The following is a 23,600-nucleotide window of genomic DNA, read 5'->3' on the forward strand; positions in this document are numbered from 1 at the left end:
GTAATTTAAAATAATAAATGATAATATAGTAGAACAAAAAATATATATTCATATCTTTCGACTCAATTCTAGTTGCAAATTTAGCAGATGACTCCTATGCGTCGTTCCCAATGCGGGGAAATATATCGCAGATAGTTTCAATAATTCGCTTTATATTTATGTTTCATTTTTACAAAATAAGTTTTAAGTCAACATACAAATTAGTTATAAATGAATTTAAAAACAAAAAATGTGAAGACATAGAATCTATCGACTTAAACATTTTTTAAATGAAAATATGACTTTTTTCATTTAATATTTTTGTTTCAAAATTTTTAGAAATATTAAATGGGGTAGTAAAAAACATCATTAGCGAAGCAAACTAAATGTTTCTTAATATTTTTATTTTTCGTTTTATATTAATATAAAAAATGAGTAGCTTGAAAATCGAGAAAAACAATAATAAGAAGAAAAAAATTAATAATTTAATAACCAAGAAAAATTATTTAAAACATCGGAGACGAAAGTGCCATCCCTAGTGTCTGTCCAATACCGTTTGAAAACTTGAACATCGATAACTTCGAGATGGCAGAAATGTGCCTATCGATGTTACATCGCCGTTACGTCCAGCTCTATTTAACACTGCAGCCGAATATTTGGTTTTTCTGCAGAAACTTAAAATTCTAGGAATATATAAAGATATATATTCTGAGTAATAGTCTGCGTTACAGTACGCATTACGCCAACGATTACCATGGACCTCAGCCTGGACGAGATCATAGAGCGAAAGCGCGGGTATGGCGGCCGTACCGCCGACAAGCAGTTGTAAGTATGGAGCATTCCGGGCGGAAAAATGGCGTTGCACTTCGGAATGCACAACCATTGACGACCGTTTTACATTGCAGCAATCCGAGCTATACGAAGCCCCGCAAGCTGCTCAACAAGCCGCCCTTTAAGGCTGGCCAGTCGGATAAGTCTGTAACGCCGGCACTGCGCTCCTTTGACGCCCGCAACAAGATTATCCAGAAGACACGCGCCAAAATAGGAGATGCACGCGACATTCTCAATCGGAACTTTCGTGACTCTGGCATCGACGCTCGACAGCTGCTGCAGGACCGCAAAAAGATTCGCTCGTCGCCGCCGCATCTGGCTGGAGAGGTCAAAGATGTGGAGCCCCTGTCGGCCCGTATGACACGTCTGACCAGTGATGGTCGTTCGAGAATGGTCCAGTTCAGGCAGCGCACGGTCATGATGTCGGATCGTTTAGGGGACTGGGACCAGGACGACGAGGCCGTCGGGTTAGGTGGTCACAATCGGCCCTTCTCATCTAGACTGAACCATTCGGCCAAACCATTTGCTCCGCATGGCTATGTTGATCACGATAACATGCAGGATCTCGAAGATGGTAAGCGTGTGGCAGAATTGTTAGATATACCATTTCACGCGTTGATCTTTCAGAGGAGATATCCCGCACATTGCATCTCGGCAACTATACAAATCAGCCGCCGCCGCGCTACACCTTTGGCGGCTTTGACATGGACCACGATGACGACGTGGAGATGTCCACGGCTCCGTTGAAGAACAATATTGCCAGTGATCCGTTTGCCGTTTACGAGGTGGCTCGCAATCGAATCGAGCGTCCATCGCTGCCGGCACCGCTGATCGTTGGACGCACAGACACGGGCGAGAAGCTCTTCGAGCGCCGTCAGCGCAACATGTTGTCAACCACAAATCTGTCTGACTCGATGCGTGCTCGTCTCTTCGGCGCTGAGCCGGACCGTCGCGTATCCCATGGCATCTATGCCAACGAGAACAAGAAGCAGGCCGGTTACGGTGACAGTGGTGGCGTTGGGGGTGTGCGTGGTATTTCCTCTCAAACGATGTCAATGCGCCGTGTGTCACCACCAACGCCGCTGAGCGCGGCAAACAGCAAGGCCGGTTACCGTCTGCTGGTAAGCAATCTGCATGCCAAAGTGACCACATCGGATATTCGTGAGCTCTTCAACGACATTGGACCCATGTATGATGCCCGCGTGGTGCGTCCAGGCACTGCCGAAGTTATTTACAAGACATTGGAGCACGCCGAGATGGCCGTTGAAGCTTATCACCACCGCGAGTTCGATGACCAGCCCATGCATTGTGTCCTGGTCAATCCGCACTCATCCCATCGCGCGGCACGCATGGCCAGGTGAGCTCTTAATTATGTTGCTTTGAACATGTTATTATTTGACATTTGTTTTCATTTTCGGCAGCTCTCGCACTGTGACCACAAATTCGTCTGGCGTGGAGGTGGATATCGATGCCCTACACTCGGTGCTTTTCCGCGACCGCTAGGCAGCTATTGAAGCACGATTAGGCAATTTTCCTGCTCCATCAGACAGCGTTGCAGCATCTGTACTTTCCAACTCAGCGCATCATCTCCTTAGCTCTAAGACTCACACCCTTTGCGCTGTCGAATCACAATCTAGCCGGCGTTGGTTCAGTAAATTAGAAAAGATGAAATCGTTGCGTGTTTTCATTTGGCATCACAAGGATTTTAGAACGAGAGGTCTAATTCGATTTATAAATTACATTTACGATATATATTATACGTAACGTAACGTAACTATCGAGATTTTTGCTATTCTCAAAGTTTTAAGTTCTTTTTTATAGAAGAAAAGTTTGATGTCTTCAAAACATCAAATACAGTTTGGGAAACCAAGCAAAACCAAGATGATTATGATCTAAAAGGGAAGGTAGGATCACTTTTATCACCATTCTTGGAGGACATGGATCCATAAACACATGACTTCATAAAATATCATTTCAATGGGTTAACAAAGATGATTTCTTAGAAGAGAGTGTGGTAATTCGGGTATACCTTAGCAATTTTTAAGGCAAAAACCCTATAAAAACAAGATGACTAAAGCCATACGAGTTTTCTTCTCGCAGCTTTCTGGTCTTCTTGGTCTAAAGTAAATTAGCTTCGACCCAGTGATGTTACAATTGCTTGTATAATTTTACATAAATGTACACTTTTTAAATTTCATAAAATTAATTCATAATAATTAATTAGAAAGGAGCTGGTTTGGTAAGCGGTTGAGAGATGCAAAAAAAAAAATAATATATGTATATTATATAAAGTAACTGGAGGCCATTAGGAGGGACATTAGCAAGTTAGTTATCCCGGATTCCCGTGCCGTAGTTGGCACCACCGGCACGATTCAACGCCTCCCGGAAGAGTTCAATGTCCAGCTCCGCCTCGACGCCCGCCTGTAGTTCCACAGCAAAGTTCTGGAAGATAAATTTGAGAATTATTTAATTACATGACCAGAGATGATGACGGGACTCGAACTCACATTAAGCACATCCTTGATGAGGGCCTTGTCCGTGGACATCTTGGCCCGCTGGATAACGCCCACCTCCTGACCAATCCACGTCAGAAAGATGAACTTCTTGCGCTTGGACATCTCATCGCCCATCTGTATGCGGATATAGCCGAAAGCGCGTTCCGCATCGCCAAATAGCTGGCGGAACTGCTCAAAGCACTGGCCACGATCATGGACAACAATCTGGGGTCCATCGAACTTGAATACCGCCCACTCAGTGTCTGTGAGATCGGAGCGTACGTCCTCGTAGGCCTCGCGTATTGAGTCCTTGTCCAGCGAAGTGGCCAGCGGCATCTAGAGAGAGAGATTGAGTGACCAGAGAGATTAATCACAACAGTCAGAGTATATATTCGAGTCTGAAGAGAAGTCAAGCCCGAATCGCCATTGCCATCGCCCCCGCCAATCCGAGCTATTGTGGCAATGACCACGCATGGCACTGGGAGCTGAGGAAGCGTAGGTATACGAGGCGCGCCTGCGCACTCAGGCTACTGGCCAAGTGTGCTCTTGACGGCGCCATGAGTCAGCCCCCACTATCTGGAGGAGGAGACTTTCGTTTTTTTCCTTTTCGTTTTCATTATTGGCTTCGATTTTTAGTTTTATTTCACTCAATTGGCTATGTTTCCGTGTCCAAGGCACGCTACATTGCATTGCTTCTCACTTGGATTACCTGGGATCAGTCGGTGGGATTCACGGAAAGCCAATTTGCTCGGCATTTAGTGTTTGGCGAAGAGTGGCTATTGCCTTAGCTAATATAACGTATTACATATGGCCTTTAATTGCACATGAAAGTTATGAGTATTCCACATGAATGGTTTATATGGTATATATTGTAGACCTTAAGTAATACCATGAACAAACTAATTACTTTATACAGTTATTAGTATACTTTTTAATCTTATTCCATTATCAGTTCTATATACTTTTAGGAAATCAGCTTGGGGATCGATGCCCTTAATTCACTCCGGCTTAAGTGCCTCTTTGGGGTAAGGGCCTCCTTCTTTTAGACTGCAGCTGCAGCTCCAGCTCTTGGGTCTTGCTCTTGCTCCAGCTCTGGTTACTCTCTTATTGTCTTAAGCGGATCGCTTCATTGAAAGCAATTTACGCGTGACAATTTTCAATCAACAGCGGGCAGAAAGCAGGTCACAGATTTGATAAGTGACTTGTCGTTGAATTTTTGGGGGACCACAAACAAAGAGAGCTGCCTACGCAAGCTTGGGAGTTCAGAGGATGGAGTAAAAATAGATGCGGATACAGATACAGATACAGAAACAGATTCAGCTACAGATACAGATATATATACATATACAGATACAGATACAGATACAAGATCAAGCGGGAGCTGAAGCTGGTAGCTCCGCTCCATAATGCGTTCAATGACCGTTGTACGGGCATCGTCTTGTGAGAAAAATCAATTAGAAAAGCGCAAAGCGATTTAGAAGAGTAGAAGAGGGCGCCCTGGCCACAAACGAAGACTCCAGCGACGACGAAAATATCAAAAGCCAAACAATTAAGCCCCAGAAATGAATTGGGCGACGACTTTCACAACGCACTCTGAGAACTTGGCCAGGTCGCTGCCGTAGAACAGCTTGGAAGCTCCCGTTTTGCTATCTTTTTTTCTGAATTAATTAGTCAACAAATGCGAAATGTGGACAGAAATTGTGAGGAAAAAAATAGAAACCTAAACAGCGGATGGCCTGAAAGCTAAATGATGAACCGATCAAGAGCAGAAACCGTTGCATCCACCTGACCAATTCACTGGAATCGATGACTAATGAGGGGCACTGCTCTCCTCTGTCATACATATATACAAAAGTACGTGTGCAAGTGGTTCTGGCTAAAATTAGCAACTCTACAGCCCGATAAGCCCGATAAGACACCATACATATAGCAAACCTCAGGCCATATCTGCCAACCGGCGACAACACAACAAATTAGATCACGTCAGTTCGGATGCGACTGCGCCTTTCCCCCGAAAGTCTTTGGGCCTGGCTAGGCTAGATCTGGCCACAAGATATAGGTGCTGCTCCTACAGGGTCCACCTTGGTGTGGGGTTGACGTAATATCTATGTTTTTATGATAAGGGAAGAGCCGACTCGAAATTGATTTATTACGGAAAGTTCTTGGACCCGCCCGATGGCACTGATTGCTTGTTTGTCTCCACTGCTGTTGTTGGATGGGCAGAAAGGTCTGGGATTGGGACTGGGTCTGGGATTGGGTCTGGGTTTGCGCCTGTGTCTGTTTCTGTTACTGGCTGGGGCAATTAGTGCCAAGTAAATCGAGCAATTCAAGCAGTATCTGGCAATCTCGGTCTGGGCTGTTCCAATTTTACACATCATAAAACTCCGCTTAAGGCTTGGGTGCTGCTTAGTCACAGCCACGCCATTAGATCGCGCCTGGAGGTGGGTCACTGATGGAGAGGCTCCTGCGGCCATAAGTTGCATGCTTGGGAAAGCGAGAGTGTGTGTCACACACTCTGAGTGTCATTACACGAAGAGAAAACGAGGGTATTAAATAGGGATTAAAGTGAGTTGGGGGAGACAGGCAAAGCTTTCTCTGAACCGTAACCTCTAACTACTCTACAAGACCTATACTCAATACTATCTACTCAGATATCATCGTTTCTATATTGAACTTAGACAAGACTGTATATTATGAATCTTGATAATATATGGAGTAATTATACATCTGATAGTCTCCGCCTTTCCATATCAAAATTGGACAATATAATGTCCAATTAAAGTGCATATCATATATTATTTCTTTGCTGTGTAGCATTTTTCAACCGAGACCATATAGGGAGCGATAAACAGTGGCACTTCCATAATTGATTATTGGTTATCGTCATGACTCTGCTCCGCTCTGAGCTGGAATCTGGCGAGAATCGTTCGCATTGCTTATGAGCTGGATTTCCTTGGAGCAGTTACAGCACCGGAAATCTGTATGTATATCGAGCGGAGGTCTCTCCTCCTGACTAGGGGGATTATTCATTCGGAACCCTGACTGGTGTCGGATCTAATTTGATCGTGCATTCCGAGTAGAGCTCTCCCGTGGCTGGAAATGGCATGCGACCATGTCCAATAGACATGTACGTAATGAGCCATATATGCACTTGTGTGTGCATCCATATAGCACACTGCATTAATATGTGGATATTTTCGTATCCATCAATATCAGCCCCTCTCAGCGTTAAAGCGTAGCCAAGCATACTGCAAATAAACCTGCCAACGAAAACGAAAACGAAAACGAAACCGTAGTCGTAGTCGAATAATAAATGAAATGAATAATAAAAAAACAAATAAGAAAAACAAAATAAAAATGATAATAAATATGTGTACACATATTTTTGTAGCGAGCAGAGTCAGGTGCAGCTGAAATGTAACTCCTTCTTCATAGAAATTCCGGGAATTACGGCATACCACACATAATAAGGTATATATCTCAACACTGTTCGATTTACTGGAATGGTTTCATGTTGACTAATGTGTATATTATTGAGATAAGGAATCCAAGAGAAAGGCACATAATCTCTGAGTCATTCGGAATTTGTGCCTGGCTCCTGGTTCGACTTCTACTCCGCCTGATTCACAAATGTCCACGCAAAATTATAGTTGGAAAACCAAAAATTAATAACCTAGAGTTCAATGCCTCTGTAGGATTCGGATTCGGATTCGGTTTCGGTTTCGCTTGGACTTGGGTAGATGTCAATGCCTGGCCTGGCCTGCCTGCCTGCCTGCTTCTGCTGCCTGTTCTTTTTTTGTGTTTGCTGCCGCTCCCTGCCTCGATGCTCCTCCGCCTGCCAAAGGGGTAGGAAACAAAGGAGCAAACTGTGTCCAACTTACTCATGCTCACGCCCCAGACCGAGACCCAGACGCCAGATGCAGATGGAGATGGAGAGGAGCAGGCGAATGCAAATGGGGTAGAGACACATGGATGGGGCCTGTGTGCGAATGATTCATGCTGCCATGAAGGTGACGATGACGACGATGATGATTTTGGGAGTGAATGGCCAAAAGTGGCGCGTGAGGAAGCGCTTTGTCGGGGAGCAGGACAAGGAAGAGGATCACTCACAAATGCTCACAATTCTCTTCTGACCAAGTTGACTTTGGTTTATTTATTGACCAAACCTATCTATAGGTAAAGCCCCTCCTCGTCTGTTTCTGGTTTCCATGCGATTGGACGCAGTAACCGTCAGAGATTAGGTTTATGGTCTCCCCGCGGCACTAAACTCCGGTGCAGTCACATGAACCAGGGGGGGATCAGCTGAACCCTCCCCAGAGATAAAGCACTACGCTTCCGCCTCCTCCACTCTTTTGCTTTCCATTTCCAGCGTTGGGATTTTGACAGCTCAAAATGTGGCGTTATCTGGAAAGGAATATGGGGTTGCCAGGGCGACAGAAAACCGCAATGCATGTTCGGATCACAAGCGGATCGGTGGCGAGAACGAACAAGTGCGGCGGCGGCGGCGTCGGTGGCGACGGCGACGACGACGCACTTGAACTTGATACTCAGTTCGATTCGCATCCGCCCCCGCACGCAGTCTGAGCCGCTCCCCATTCCACCTCTCTCGAGCATCGTTGCCTGTCCTTCGTCCAGGGCCGGTTCTGGTTTGGGTTTCGGTTTCGTCCCAGACGACACTCACGCATTGCCCACAGATGCAGATACACACAGAGGCAGACACACAAACACACACACGCATGCAACAAAGGAGAGCAGCAAAGGAGAGGAGCAATTCCAGAACTCCACTCAGCTCCAATATTCCAGCCTCTCTCTCTCTCTCGTTCTCTGTTGCTCTCCAGCTCTCTTTGAATCTTTTTTAATTCTTAATTTTCGGCTGTCCCCTTGGCGCACTTTATTCCATTCTATGTGTGTATACATACTGCGTTTATGCAAGGTTAAATTTATGAAGTGAGCAGACATTTGCTAATCTTGTCTGTTATTACTAACATAATATTTGCACTAAGTAATCAAGTCCCTATTTGGTCTTTAAGGAAATTGCAATATTAATACGAATTATAAGAACAAATTGCGTATTTTGAACTCTTCAGCAAGGTCAACAATATATGAATACAATACTTCATGTTTTTAAAAGTTCGTGAACTTTGGCGCATAAACTAATACGTTGGCGGGGATGCAGGCTGCAGGAGAATAAGAAGGAGATGGACACTCACCCTGCGCGGCTTGCTCTCCACGATTTGCTCGACCTCAATGCCGTCCGACATGCTGGTTGCGGTGAAGATGGGACGCTGGGGGGGCTGCTGCTGCTGATGCTTAGGATGCTGGGATGCGGGATCGCGAGTAAGGGAGAACGAGGTTCAATGAATCCCGAAACGGCGCGACGCGACACGGATCAGAGACGAAGCCGGGTGGTGAAGAGGGGGCAAACAAAAGTGCCAAGTAAGTGGCGAGGGGTGATAGAAAAAAAAGTGTAGTACGGCAAAAAAAACAACAAGCACACACCGGGGGAGGAGCAGGAGGTAGAGTCCAGAACTCAGATCTCAGCAAAAGAGCGGCGACAGAACAGCAGCGGGAAACTCCGACCGAACAGCACGAGCTTTGGTTCACGAATGTGGAGCTGCCGGCGGTTGCAACTCCAACGAAGTGGAGACCGCCAAAGTCGGCAGCGCAGTCGCGTTGCGTGCGAGCGAGAGGCAAAAGTGTTGCGGCAGAGGCCACAAATACATGCAATGGGACAGACAGAGATAGCAGCACGGGGGATAGAGAGAGAGGGAGAGAGCAAAAGAGAGAGAGCGAAATAGAGAGATCAAGAGCGACGCGTCTCCGCACTTGGCTTTATATTCAGTTTCGTTTTCATTTTCATTGCATTTCCTTTATTTATAATGAAATATTGTTCCACATTTTTTTTAAAAGGAAATTTTTTTTCATGCTTCACTGTTTGAAACCTAAAATGTTTACTTTTTGAAGCTTTCAATGTATAACGTTGAATTTAAGAAATACATTTTATATAATAATATATAAATGAGAATTAGATAAATTCAAGAATGTTATAAATGTAAAAAAAAAAACAATAATTATTAATAGTAATTATTGCTTAAAATGTTGCAAGCGAAATATGATTTTGTTACCTAAAAGTATGCTACAGAATATATGTACCTAGAGGTACCTCAAGGTACACAAAACTAATAAATAAATTGCATGTATGCATTAAACAAGAAATGAAAGCCTATATTTTATGATTCTTTAAAAAATTATTATTATTATTTCTTTTAAAATGTTTTTAAAATATAAAACTATGGTGGCAAACTTATAACCAAAAACAAGTTTCTATACCCTTTTAGGGTATTATAATTTTACTCAGAAGCTTGTAAATCAGTGAAGGAGTCATTTCCGACCCTATAATTCATATATATTCTTGATCAGCATTATCAGGCGAATCAATCTAGCTATCTCAGGCAGAAAAAAAAATTTTGAAATTTTTTCAAAATTTTTTAAGGGGTTTCATCGTTAAAATTGACAAAAATTTTATAAAAAATTTAAAATTTTGTAAATATTAAATTGAGTATGCAGAATTATTGGCCTAATAAAAACTAACATGGAAAAGCTTACCGAATTAAAATTAATGATTTTTTGGCTGAGTAATGAGATTTTTAAGCTTTGATTGTTGTAAAAAAAATTTCATATAAAATTTTTAATAAATATGAACTTAAATGGTATTATAATTTTTGTCAGAAGTGTGAAACGCATTGAAGGAGTCATTTCCGACCCTATAATTCATATATATTCTTGATCAGCATTACCAGGCGAATCAATCTAGCTATCTCAGGCAGAAAAAAAAATTTTGAAATTTTTTCAAAATTTTTTAAGGGGTTTCATCGTTAAAATTGACAAAAATGTTACAAAAAATTTAAAATTTTTTAAATATTAAATTGAGTATGCAGAATTATTGGCCTAATAAAAACTAACATGGAAAAGCTTACCGAATTAAAATTAATGATTTTTTGGCTGAGTTATGAGTGTTTTAAGCTTTAATTAATTGAACAATTTGCCATATAAAAATATCGATAAATGTTAATACAAAAATGCAAATATTTAAAGCTTAGCTATGATTGATTTTCGATTCGATCCTATATTTCAATTGAAAACTGCAGATGTATATTAACCTGGGCTTCTAGAAGTTTGTTTCCTTTTTTTTATATTAATTAATTTAATAATCAATTAATAAATCCACTAAAAATCGCTTAGCATCATTGTTTTTCCAACTCTACTTTCTTGTTCCCACCAGAAGTCGGAAAAGCAACTGATGTAATTAGCTGCAAACATCTCCACAACAAGCGAAAGCAGTGCTATCTCTGGGAGCTGTGTGTGTATGTGTGTGTGTCATTCTCAGATTTTCCGGGTGTCTCTGGCGGAATGCCAGTGATTTGATTACTGTCTGGGCGATGCACTTACAACGGGGCTAAGCCAATCTGTGTCCACAGCCGGCATCCATGTTGCTCGCAACATGTTGCGCGCCACAAGTTGCCGTGGTGAGTCTGCGCCAGTTGCCACAACACCCACGCAACATGTTGCTGCCGAACAGAGGCATCTCCGGCTGCCAGTTGCCCATCGCCAGTTGCCCTCGACGCGTTAGACGCAACGGAAGCAGGCTATACGGGAGCCTCGACCTGGTCCGCGTCAAGTTCCCGAGTTCCGTAGTTCGTATTCCGTGTGCTCGAGTTCCTCCAAATCCTGCGCGCAAGCGTCCTCACCTAAACTGCAGTTGCAGTGTGACTTTAGTTTAGTTATTTTTTTAATTGTTTGTTTGTTGGTGACCCTGCTGCAGCTGCTGGTGGACATGACCCGCCGCTGTGGCCAGTGCTAGGAATGTTCGGCTACGGGGAAGGCGATGGCGAGGGCGAAGGCGATGCCGACCAGACCTCCATGACGTCGGCCGTCTACCGGGCACTGCTCGACTACTACGCCAATGTGCCAAGTGCAGCGGGACACATTGTCTCCCTGACCATTGGCCCCTACAACGACACAACCGGCTCCTCCATCTCTTCCCTCTCCGCCAGCAACAGCACGACTTTTGATGAGACGGATGCCGATTACTTTGCCACTCAAAGGTTGGAGAACGACTTGGTCACGGAGGTGACAACCGCTGCCTTTGCCACCAGCACGGATTATGGTTTCGGGGATGTTAGTCCCAGTCCTGCATCTAGCAGTAGTAGCAGCAGCAGTGGCACCGGTGGCACAGGCATGCCCGTCTGGCTGATACCCAGCTACAGTGTAATCCTGCTCTTTGCGGTGCTGGGCAACCTGCTGGTCATCTCAACACTGGTCCAGAATCGAAGGATGCGCACGATCACCAATGTATTCCTGCTCAATCTGGCCATTTCGGACATGCTGCTAGGTGTGCTCTGCATGCCGGTGACATTGGTGGGCACACTGTTGCGCAATTTTATCTTTGGTGAATTCCTCTGCAAGCTCTTCCAGTTCTCGCAAGGTGAGTGTGTGCCCAAGTTCCTCCTGTTGCATTTCTGTAATTCCCTTGGCATCCTTTTCTTGTGTGATTTGATTCTGAGAAATGCATTATTAGTTCTGGGTAGCAGCCAGTTAGCCTATCCCCAGAGGCAGCTTCTAGTGTGGTGACCTTTATCTGGTTAAATGCTTTTGTGTGCCTGCCTTGCGTAACGAGCTGTCCCTCATGGAGCTCCGCCACTCACCTCCATATTTGCTTAGCTGGCCCAATTGTTGGGCTGACGTCAAAAGTCGGCTCGGTTGTCGGTTGTCAATTAGTAGAAATTACAAAAACATAAGCAGCCGCAGGAGCGGAAGGAGCAGGAGGTAGCCATATGAGCGTAGTCTCTGTCTCTGTTCGTGCCAGAAGCATTAAAATAATTTTTTACGATTATCGCCGCATGTGGATCGTTTTATTGACTCTGTGTCCTGGAGGCCAGGACCTCAGCATAACAACAAGTATGGGTTCTGTGGGGGTAGGCTCTGTGTGGGCGTAGCCATAAAATGGAACACATTGTCCTGGTTTCCTTACCCCTTTCAACGCTTAGATTGTATTTTCTAGCTGGCGACCCCGCGACTTCCTGGTAAGCCCAAAAAGCACGCACAAGGCATCAAAACCCCGAGTCTCCTGGTGGTAGTCCATGAAAAATTCCAATCATAATATTAGGATTTGTTATTGGCAGTCATTGTCGTCTGGCTGCGCATACTTTGTATCCAAAACGACCAAAGGGCCCATAACATAACTTCAAATCAAACACTTGTCAGCAGAGTCCAGAAAAAGAGAGACAAAGGAGATGGAGCTGGACCAAGAGCAGGATCTATACCAAGGCCATGGAGCAAGAGCTCTATTAAAAAGACATTTGCAGCCTCTCCGTCTCTGCGACGAAAGACAGGCGGCGACGGCGGAAAATGTAATTTAGGTGCTCGAGACAATTAACTGGGATTTGGTCGCCGCTGGCGACCGTGTGCTCCACTCATTGTTGTTCATGTTTATGATGGAGCCGCATTAGCAGCGGCCTTCTCCCACTCCCAAAAGTGTTACTTACGAACTAAACTGGGAATGTAACTGCTGTAAACAAGGACTTGTGGGTCCAATGCCTAACGTAATGCGTAAAGTTCCAAGCTAAGGCTTAAGTCTGGTGAGGAATGGAAATGGAAATGGTATAGAGAATGGTCAGTTGTCCCCTGTCGCTGTTGGTTTCAATTTGTCATCGTTTTCGCTTTGGCATTTAGTAACAGTTGCGCAGATTTTATGGCTGTGAAATCCTGGAGGAAGGATGATCTCGTAAAAAAAAAAATGGAGGGAAATGTAATGGAAAACGAAACGGAAGTGCGTAGCATACATGGATGCGCAATTTATAGCTGGCTAGAAAAGTGTAGCGCACTTTTGGGAGCCACAGACACACACAGACGAGGTCTTGCCACAATCTGAGAATTAAATAACCATTTCAATGGCCAGAGATGGGATTGGGAAGGGAAATGGTTAAGGAAGGTGGTTAGGGGGTGGTTAGGGGAAACTGGGTGGGCTTGAAGGAGGCCATAAAAATGGGGACAAAGATATAGACCGACATGGCGCGCTCGCGGCACAAACACCTGGGAACAGCATGCAACATGCAGCAAACATGACAAGGGTCGCGGCGAGGTCTGCAATAACATCTAGCAGGACACCACCTGGTCGCTCCATCTCCCACCTACCGCCCCCTAATGCCCCAAATGGGGCTGACATTGGGTAAATACGGGAAATGAAATATAAAAAAAAAGGTTAAAAGCGAAGCGTAGGCGGTACCTCTACGGACTTTTCTTAAAAGCGTGTGTGGTTATAATGCCAAGGCGCTGGTTCTTAGGAAAAAAACATCCTTACAATGTCCTTGAACAGGATAAATAAAGAAAGAAAACACACACACACATATATATCTATTCAACCAGTTTGGCTTAGGCTTTTAACCAGAAAAATAAACCACATAAACGCAATTTGTATTCACCTTTTATATTTAGCTTTTTATTGGAACGGGAAAAACAGCATTTAATTATTTATTTATGGGGATAATACTCATGATTATAATCAAGACATTACTAAGGGAACTGAAATCGGGTATCAATTTAATGAAAAAGACTTAAGTAAACTTTAAACAAGAACAAAAAATCACATAAAGCAATTAGTATTAACTTTTATGTTAAACTTTTTATCTGCACGACTTTATGAGGCAAGTAAAAACGGAAAAACAGTATTTAATTATTTATTAAAATTGATAATTATCAAGACTTTGATTAGGGCACTAAAATCAGTTATAAACTTAATAAAAAAACCGTTTAATATTATTTATATTTGATGTTTTCCAATTATTTTTATAGTATTTTTAGCATTAAAAATCTTGTCAAAGTGCAATCTAATATTATAAGTTTAGAACAAAGCCTAAAAACCCCCCCTGGAATGCTTCATCAACTGGCAGCAAAGGTGTCCTTACTGCCACGTGTAACAGTTGTCGACGGCAATAAAAGCCTCGAAATACTTGCACTTAAACGTTGGTTGAAGTTTGGGCCAGGACCCCTTTTGTCGTTTTAATACTCCTGGCATATGTGGTGGATAACTGATCCGCCAAAAAAAGGTCATTGCCTGCTCACGTTCATACACACACGCACACACATGCACACACACACCCTCCTCGGAGTCACACTTAATGCTAAGCGCCAAAAACCAATTTCTGGGGATCCGTTTTTGGGGCCGCTTAAGCGCTGGAACATGTGTTCCCTGGCAGTTTTTCTTCTTGTTATTTTTCCAGGGGGGGGGGGGGGCGGTGTTATGTCCACACATTTGGGTTGAAATGCAAAAAGTGTCGCTTACAAGCGTTTCCGTTTCCGTTTCACTACCAAATACCGTTATGTCGCAGGCAGCGGACTAGCGTAGAACAAGGCACCTGTATGTGGTTTCTGTTTTTCTTATTTATTTATATTTTTTTGGGTTAAACAAACACATACCAAAGTCAAGGATGAGGCGTGGCTCTGGGGGATTTGCTGGAGCAGCAGCAGCTATGCTATGGCCTTGTTTGTTCTGGCTTAAAGTGCATGGCAAAGTCCTTGGGTAGCCTGCACAATTTGCCTGATGAGTTTTTAGCCATCAGCGAACACTTTCTCCGGCTAATTTTTTGTTTTTCACTTTTCAAAACTTGGCTCCAGGACTTTGGCTTAACGTTCTTGCGATTATTTTGTATTTTATATATACAAAAAACAAAAAAACGATGTTGGCTGAGGATATAGAAGGACTTTGCCTGAGCCTCAGCCTGTGCAGGCAGCTTCTGCTCCATCTTTATATCCATCTGTATATACTCCTTCTTTCATTCATATCCACTTTGGCCCATTGGAACTCCCATTGGCTATGGCCATGCCAAAAAACTTAGGGCCTCAACTTTGTCCCTTCAGCGGCTTTTGTTTAAGAAACTTTCATTTCTTCTCCTACTTCTTGGTTCTGTCTCAGTCTCAGTCTCTCTCTCTCTGTCTCTCTCTTTGGGATTTGTTAAGCATGAAGTTTTTTAATTAATGCACATTTGGCTCTGGCTCTGGTCCTGGTTCCCTCTCCATTTCCATCTCTGGAAACTTTCATTTGCTCCCCACGTGAAGTGGCCCGCAGAGCTGGATAGATACCGAATGGGAAAAACACTTGGAGAACAATATTAATATCACCGAGACGCTCGGCTGAATCTGCTCCAGACATGTGAAGATTGAAGAGATGCCTTAAGATTCTGTGGGGGGGAAGTGTGGGGAATCACCTTCACTTGGCTAAGTAGCCGTGGCAAAGTTTTGGCCCTAGCAGCCACTTTAGAGTACTTAATTCGATAAAAAGCAAAGCGCCAAGCATTTTACCAACTTTGTTTCTCTTTCAACTTAAATAGAATTTTTGGGCCAAACTCCTCTGATTTCATTTCTCTCGTCAAACTTTGCCATCGGCATGCTTGGTCTTAGGCTCAACCCCACTCCACATTCAGTTACAGAGAGTCCTGGCTCAAGCTCCTTCTTCCCACCCCCTCTATCCAGTTACAGAGAATCCTGGAAATCCCTTCAACATTAAAATGAATGCATTTTGTGAGGCTGAATCATTGAATTTAAATGAGTTTCGCCTCGATTCCTTTGCCAGATATTGAATTGAATGAATGTACATTACATGGACTGTACATGACTGTACATATATCCTTTTTGGTGTATGTAGAATCTCCTTGCTCAGCCAAAATTCCTGACAATGTGGACAATTTGCAAGTGAAATTTATATTTGTATATATGTATATTTGTATGTGTTTTTGCCACACTCAAAGCCAAGTGGCTCGAAATTGAGCGGTTGATCTCCCCCCCTCACTCAAAAGAAAATCAGGGTCCGGTGTGTGAGGAGTGTCTGAGAAGTCTGCCTGTCAGGACAACGTGTCAAGCTGTGCAATCACCATCCTGTCACACCAACTTAGCTCTCGAGCAACTTAGTGCGGAAAGGCGACCGCACAACCAGTTGTCAATCATGTGAAATGGCGCAAAAACTAATTTAAAGACGCGAGAATTTCCTAATTTCAGGTACAGACACACACACAAGCACACAGCTCAAGGAAAATCAGGAATGTGTGTGATTACAGGACACGCAGCAGGACACCATCCTCCCCCTCCTTCTTGCCTGGTCAAAACACTTTTGCTTGTGGTCCTTTTAGTTAGCTTCCAGCCCACTTTCAGCCCCCTTTTTTTATTTGCGGCAATCAAATTTTATCACCCAACTGACGCTTATAAATTCCGGCCTGTCAGAGTCGCATATTTATGCGGGCGGCCCAAGGACCTGGGGGGGACTTCATGTCGTATGCGTAATATGCTCAACACGTCTGGCACTCCCACTCCGTTAAAGGCGTGCTGCCCGGCCAGCTACGCAGAAATCAAATTCAATCAGTTGCCAAAAAAAAGAGATATATATAGATATATATGGAAGGGAAAGGAAAACATCTTGGTCGAAGGGGGAAGCAGGGGCATCAAATTCAATTTGGGTTCGTCATTTGCCGCTGCCGCTTTATTTGCTGTCAGTTTTGCATTTGCCAATTGAATTAAGGGCAAGAGGGAGACTGGAGCACAGGGAGCACTCGGTGGCCACCACTCACATGCAGGGGCACTGTGTTCTTGTACAAATTGTATTGGCATTTCGAAATGATTTAGTTGTCGAGACGCGAATCAATCAAACTGCTTTAGAGCAGGCGCCAACAGAGAAAGCCTTAAAGTCGATTCAAACACAAAACACTGAACAAACACCTTAAAACGGCTGTAGGGACAGGTGAGGTGGCATTTGTTTTAAGTTAAAGCTTACGCCTTTCCCCACCCCCTCCCTCGTGCCGTCAATCAAAAGTAAACAAAGTAAAACTTCCATTTTTGGCTCTGGGGTTAATTCAACAAACGCGACTCTCTCCCTCTCAGTGTGTTTGTGTGTGTGTGAATGAAGCCCCAGGACATGGTTCCCATTGTTTCCATTGTCCAAATACCATCACAGCCACAGTTTGCACATAGAGCCATCGATATTTGCCAGTTGGAGGCCTGCACTCAGAGAAATATGTGAAATTGTAGTTTGGCAAACTTTTGAATTTCAATTATTATAAAACTATAGTTCTTTACAGGTAAAAAACACTCTTTGCTTGATAATGATGTACAACATTTTCAAGACCTTGAATCAAAACCTTTGAATAAAGTATTGAATTGACTTAGCATTCAAGTTTTATTTCAAGTGTAGCCTCGTGTGTAGGAGACAAATGTTTTGTATGAGGGGAATCCCTACTAATAGGTTATGGTACGACCTCAAGGACCCGACAGGCTCGAAGGAGTGTCGGGGGAATTGTTTAATTGAAGCTTGCACAAATTGCAACGTGTCCTGTTTGTCACATCCTTGCCGAAGGGGCACAACGGGGGAGGGGAGAAGATTTGCTGGTCTTTAATATGCAAATTGCGTAATTAAAATGCAGAGAGTGCGGGCGACAGAGTCCTTTAATGAATGCGATTTGACACGGAACAAATTAAGTAGAGGAGCGGGGAAAACTTGGCCAACTACAAAGCACAAGATGTCTAAGGTTTTCATGTTTTCATTCTTGCAGCCGCCTCTGTGGCCGTGTCTTCATGGACCCTGGTGGCCATATCCTGTGAGCGTTACTATGCCATCTGTCATCCGTTGCGCTCACGCTCCTGGCAGACAATCAGCCACGCCTACAAGATCATCGGCTTCATTTGGCTGGGCGGCATCCTTTGCATGACGCCCATAGCCGTCTTCAGTCAATTGATACCCACCAGTCGGCCAGGTAAGTCGAACTCCATAGCCCTTGCATCCTTTATTCTTTACTCTCGATAAATGCAGGCTATTGTAAGTGTCGTGAAACGTGGCCCGACCAGGGCTACGAGCGTTTCTACAACATCCTGCTGGACTTCCTGCTGCTTGTCCTCCCATTGCTGGTCCTCTGTGTGGCCTACATTCTCATCACGCGCACTTTGTACGTGGGCATGGCCAAGGACAGCAGTCGGATTCAGTTGCAGCAGGTCAGCACCGGAACTGGCACTTCCGGCGGCATCACAACAACAACAGGTCCTGTCTCCGGTGATGCTGGCGGTGCTGGCACAAGCAGCAACAACAGCTGCATCCTGGTGCTGGCTGTCTATAATGGTGGGTTTAACTTCTCACTCTCTCCTTCTCATTTGAATTTCATATTTTTTTTCCAATACTTTGATCAATACAGAGAATAGTAACAACAATAATGGCGCTCCTTCCGCTTCCGCTGGAGCACCAGTGACAACGAATATGGCAACGACAACACTGACAACGAGAGCGGCATCTTCCACGGTGGTCACAACCACAACCACAACGGTGACGCTGGCCAAGACCTCTTCACCCAGCATACGTGTCCATGATGCAGCATTACGCAGGTGAGAAATAAACCCAGGAGTCAGGAGCCAGGAGCCAGCAGCCAGGAGCCAGATTTTTTAGGTTTCAACAACGCATATGATGCTTTCCCCTTAGATCCAACGAAGCCAAGACTTTGGAGAGCAAGAAGCGTGTGGTCAAGATGCTGTTCGTCCTGGTCCTGGAGTTCTTCATCTGCTGGACACCTCTATATGTGATCAATACGATGACCATGCTCATTGGGCCAGTGGTGTATGAGTATGTGGACTACACAGCCATTAGCTTCCTGCAGCTGTTGGCCTATTCCTCCAGCTGCTGCAATCCGATTACGTATTGCTTTATGAATGCCAGCTTCCGACGCGCCTTTGTGGATACCTTTAAGGGTTTACCTTGGCGTCGTGGTGGCGGTTTCGGAGGAACTGGAGCCGGAGCTGCACTGTCCGCCAGCCAGGCGGGGTATAATCCCAACACCAATGCGTATCCCAGTCTCAATCCCGGCATGGGCACCTGGCGGAGTCGTTCCCGTCACGAGCTGCTCAACTCGGTGGTGCATACAAATAGTGCCGCTGCTGCCGCTGAAAGTCCGCAGCTTTAAGCTGGAGCGGAGACACCGGCTGAAGCGGTGTAAATATGTAACATATATATAGCTATATGTGTGTATGTTTTTTTTAAGGGGAGTATTTTTTTTACCTACATGTAATTATGAACGTAATCGTAATCGTAAATTGTAATCGTAACTAACTCGGACGCTAGTCTATTGGTGTTTCAATTGAACTTCCTAAGGTTGCTGCAAAAATAAACAAAAGTAAAACTGACCATTAAAGACATGTTGTGGTTGAACGGAGTATCTTTCTGGGTGAGTATCTCTCTGGGAATATCTCTTTATCGGTGCGACACACACTCATTCATTTCATTTATCATTTATGGCGCCCAAGTGAGCATTTTAATTGCACTCTCTCGGAGCAGCCCCAGAGGGAGCAGGACGACAGTTAAGTTGGGCACAAGCCGCTTATGTCCTGGACATGGTGGCCATTTCCGAGTCCGGATTCGGTGTCTGTTTTTGGGAAGCTGGTCCTTCAGCATGTCATTTATACACGTGGCAGTCGGCACGGTTCGTCGCCTGGTCGAGTGCCCGATGGTGACAATTAAGAGTCAAAGCCACCACAAGCCAGGGCCTGATAATTATTTTAGAGTGCCAGCAAGTAAAGAGCACTCGTCCTTGTCCACTTGTCATGCAAAATTTCAGGGAGAATGGAAGAAAGTGAAAGGAAGGGAGTGAAAGGAAGAAAGTACAAGGAAAAAAAGCTACTCCCAATCACTAGGCAAGAAAAATGAATATATCAAACCTAAATCTAAACTCTTACTGGTATATCCAGAGAGAGATTATAGAGAATAGATAGTTCTAGTTACATTAAGTAACTATGATCAGTAAGTATCTATGACCAGTAAGTATCTATGAGCAGTAAGTATCTATGCCTAGTAATTAACTCTGAACAGTAAGTATCTATGACCAGTAACAATGCTTAGTAAGTATCTATGATTAGTAAGTGTGTATGATCAGTTACTAACTTTGAACACTAATAAACAGTGACTTGCAACTTTTGTAACACAACACATATCTGAGACCTGGCCGGCAGAAGTCACTTCGTTCCGGGGATGTTAGAACTAGTTGGGAATTATATGCACAGACGTGCGAAATTTGTTTTGGAACAAATTTAAGCTATTTGAATAAAACTATGGAGTTATTTTAATTTATAATTTTACTACTGTATAAATCGGAGCATGGCGAATCGGTGGACTATATATTTATATATATATATCTGCCATAGGAACAATCGGAAAATTTTAAGAAAAAAAATTAGAATTTTTCCAGTATTCAACTGATCTTCATAAAATTTGATATATAGCCATTATAAATTAATCTGGAATTTTGTGTGTATGAAAATCGCACGACTATATCATATATCTGCCATACAAACGATCGTTAAAAATATAGGAAAATGCAAAACGGTGAATGAAATGAAAGCAGGCATTACTTCAGTGTTTTTTAACATAAATATATATAATTTTTATTGTATGAATTGAATGAATGAATGAAATAAAAACATAGAGATAGAGAGCGAGAGAAAGAGAATAAGTGAGATAGAGAGAGCGAGAGAGATAGAGAGAGCGAGAGAGATAGAGAGCATGAGAAAGATAGAGCGAAACATAAAAACACCAAATAGCTAGGAAAGAAATATAAAGAGAAGAGCGGCATTCATTAAGATTTCGGATAAGAAATCGACAGGCGGCAGGCCTAATTGGTATCGTATGTATTAATCAGATGAGAAGGCGTGTGCAAAAAGGATATACCGAATTTAAGCATAAAATCCGTCAGCAAACAGAATTGGCCCAAAGAAGGAGGCCAAGAGTAATGAAACGAGGCGAAAAGCTGCAATTTGTTTTATTCATGCACATAACTTTGACTTTGGCAGCGCCAAATGTGCACTGACAGACAGCCGCTGGCGAAACTGTCGTCGTATGCAGAAAAGTGTCCACGACTTGGGTCGTTACAGAGTCACTCCCTCTTTCCATCCTCAACCGGATGTCCTGGAAGATCCGGAAGATGTATGGTCTTAAACGAGCTGCCTGAGAGAGAGAGAGAGAGAGAGGGAGCCAGCAAATCTTCTTTGCGCTTTGGTTAATTTAATTTATGGCGAAACCAACACACACACAGATACAAGGCTAAAAGAAAAAATACCACGCGACACATTCGTATAATCAGGATAACAGCCTTTGGTGGTTGTTGGTCAGGAGACGAAACCAGATACAGGATATGACAATGTTATGAGAGTCCCCGCGTCTAGTTTAGCTGTTATTTAATTTATTTTATATTCCTGAAAGCCTTCTTCTTTTCACAAGAAAGAAAGCTCGCAAGGAGCTTCTCCTTTGGAGGAAAGGAAAACTTTTTTCTTACTGCTTTTGCGACCTCTCAAGATGATGGGTTCTGTGTCCTCTTTTTTATTCATGACTTGTTTTTTCGCAGCGTCAACAGATAGAGTATTTCTAAATGATGAAACAGGAACACAACAAAAACTATAGCTAACTTCCTTAGGTGGAATTTCCCCCTTATTCTATTCTCTGGCTACATTTAGCTCTTGGGTTTAGCTAAGTGACGTCGACAGCTGCTCCTCCAATTATAGTGAACGTTAAACGATAAATTCTGTTACCGCCCAATATCCGGGAAGTTGATCTAATCAAACTTGCAGATGTCCAAACATATATACATACATATATATGTGTATACAGGCCACACTCCGCCGTAAACGAGACTCTAATCAAATACGTATAAATATTCACGACACGCTCTCTCGACTTGCTGGGAAGCTGTTAGGCTGTCCGGATGGCCGGGGGGGCAAACCATCGGTGGCATAAACAAACACTATAGAGATATGTCCGACAAGTGTCCAGAGAGGGGAGGAGAAGGGATGGAACGAAGGAAGGAAGTGGCTGACCCGCCAAACCCTGGCGGCACAATGACGACGATGATGATGATGATGGGGATGATGATCCGACCAGGTTGGGTAAGAAGGGGCTGCCAAACAATCAAAACCACACGCAAATTTCACTTTCGATGAGGCTAAAGTGTGCGTGGAAAGCCTTTCTCACCCCTTAGGATATAATCCAACACAGAGACCAAGGAGCAGGAGAAGAAGGAGTAGTCAGTGCGAGATTCTTGACTATAAAGAGCTGATTAGAAGGCATGTGTGTGTCCAGGATCCGGACAAGTGACACGGCCATTAATCGGCCATGAAAAGTTGCAGGCTGTGTGTGTTCTGTGATCCCCCGGACTAATTGTGCGTGGCCCATTCATTATTATCCAACTGTTGGGACAGCCAAAAAGCACGCATATCCCTCCAATAGCAAGCTCGTTCAAGAACATAATCGAATTGAGGCCACAAAAGACCTAACCAAGTTATTGAATATTCATAAACTGCAAAGAATAACTTTGACAAATGATTGGTCTTGGTATATATATATATGTATTAAATATTACATATATTTATATATATACCCCAAGTCTAGCTAGTGACAAATCTCTTAGCAGCAGTCTTGGCAAATCGATGAATTCATCATAAGGACTAAGGGGGGGAAACTTCCCTTGTTGCCGACATCAGGTTATGCGAACATTTTTCATTCAACAAAGCCCATCCCTGATGGCTTGCTAATTTACTGCTGCTATTCCCGGCATTGACCTTCGGAGACTGGAGCACGGAGCACGGAGCACAGGCAAACGCCACCTACTCACGTCCTCCCGTCTATTTGGCAAGCTCATTGTTCCGGATGTGGCGGCTACCCCGGTCTGCTTATGGCATTGACGTGTTTGCTGCTGTCTACGTTGTTGCTCTCCGGCACAGCACGCACATCCTCCAGCATCCTCCAGCATCCTCCTCTGCTATCCATTGCCCCCTGGGAGCCACAGCTGACGAGAGATGTGATGTTCTTGGAGAGACAAGCGGGGATTATGTAAAGCCAAAGCCCAAATAATGCGGCCTAATGTCTTTGGGCTGACACTAGGACAATTGTCGGATTCGGGACCCAGGATCTTAGATCCCAGCCACATTGGCACGACCATTTCTAATAATAAATAGAATAAACGCAATAAAATATAATGGTAGAACTTCTTGGGGGAACAATTGCCATTTTGATTGAATTCAATTCTAGGCGACACACTACACATTTATGTATATAGTTTTTAGTATTAATTGTGAAGCTTCCTAGGAGCAAGACCCGGTTATTGTCCTCCCTGGTGTCCTTGCTGATGAACCACAATTGTTGCTTGCGATGTCTTTGTCTTTCGCTTCCACTTGAAATTCCCACAATCGGATGCTTAATTCACACACAGTAAAAAAAAAATCAAAAAT

At 43.8% G+C, this 23,600-nt stretch overlaps 3 protein-coding genes across 4 annotated transcripts; 2 read left to right on the forward strand and 1 right to left on the reverse strand.

The window, feature by feature from the left end:
• Window positions 1–72: 72 nt before the first annotated feature.
• On the forward strand, window positions 73–2,481 carry LOC110182030 (uncharacterized). Its single transcript, XM_086836480.1, has 4 exons — window positions 73–804; window positions 885–1,384; window positions 1,438–2,167; window positions 2,232–2,481. The coding sequence occupies exons 1-4, from the start codon at window positions 734–736 to the stop codon at window positions 2,311–2,313; spliced, it is 1,383 nt and encodes a 460-aa protein (XP_086692606.1). The 5' UTR covers window positions 73–733; the 3' UTR covers window positions 2,314–2,481.
• A 472-nt stretch (window positions 2,482–2,953) lies between these two features.
• On the reverse strand, window positions 2,954–9,157 carry LOC110181944 (coactosin-like protein). The gene is made up of 3 exons (XM_020949880.2): window positions 8,516–9,157; window positions 3,318–3,641; window positions 2,954–3,252 (listed from the first exon to the last, which is right to left on the reverse strand). The coding sequence occupies exons 1-3, from the start codon at window positions 8,564–8,566 to the stop codon at window positions 3,136–3,138; spliced, it is 492 nt and encodes a 163-aa protein (XP_020805539.1). The 5' UTR covers window positions 8,567–9,157; the 3' UTR covers window positions 2,954–3,135.
• Window positions 9,158–10,901: 1,744 nt separating this feature from the next.
• Window positions 10,902–19,519, forward strand: CCKLR-17D3 (Cholecystokinin-like receptor at 17D3). Of its 2 annotated transcripts, XM_020949961.2 has the most exons (5): window positions 10,902–11,790; window positions 17,900–18,100; window positions 18,157–18,459; window positions 18,533–18,719; window positions 18,814–19,519. In XM_020949961.2, exons 1-5 carry the CDS (start codon window positions 11,169–11,171, stop codon window positions 19,289–19,291), a joined length of 1,791 nt encoding a protein of 596 aa, XP_020805620.2. In that variant the 5' UTR covers window positions 10,902–11,168; the 3' UTR covers window positions 19,292–19,519. The 2 variants fall into 2 exon arrangements, with proteins under 2 accessions (XP_020805620.2, XP_086692601.1); XM_086836475.1 differs by lacking the exon at window positions 18,157–18,459.
• The last annotated feature ends 4,081 nt before the right edge of the window (window positions 19,520–23,600 follow it).

The sequence above is a fragment of the Drosophila serrata genome, unplaced genomic scaffold (assembly GCF_035046125.1).
Source record: "Drosophila serrata isolate PLE 108 unplaced genomic scaffold, ASM3504612v1 contig_276, whole genome shotgun sequence".
Classification (NCBI taxonomy): Eukaryota; Metazoa; Arthropoda; class Insecta; order Diptera; family Drosophilidae; genus Drosophila; species Drosophila serrata.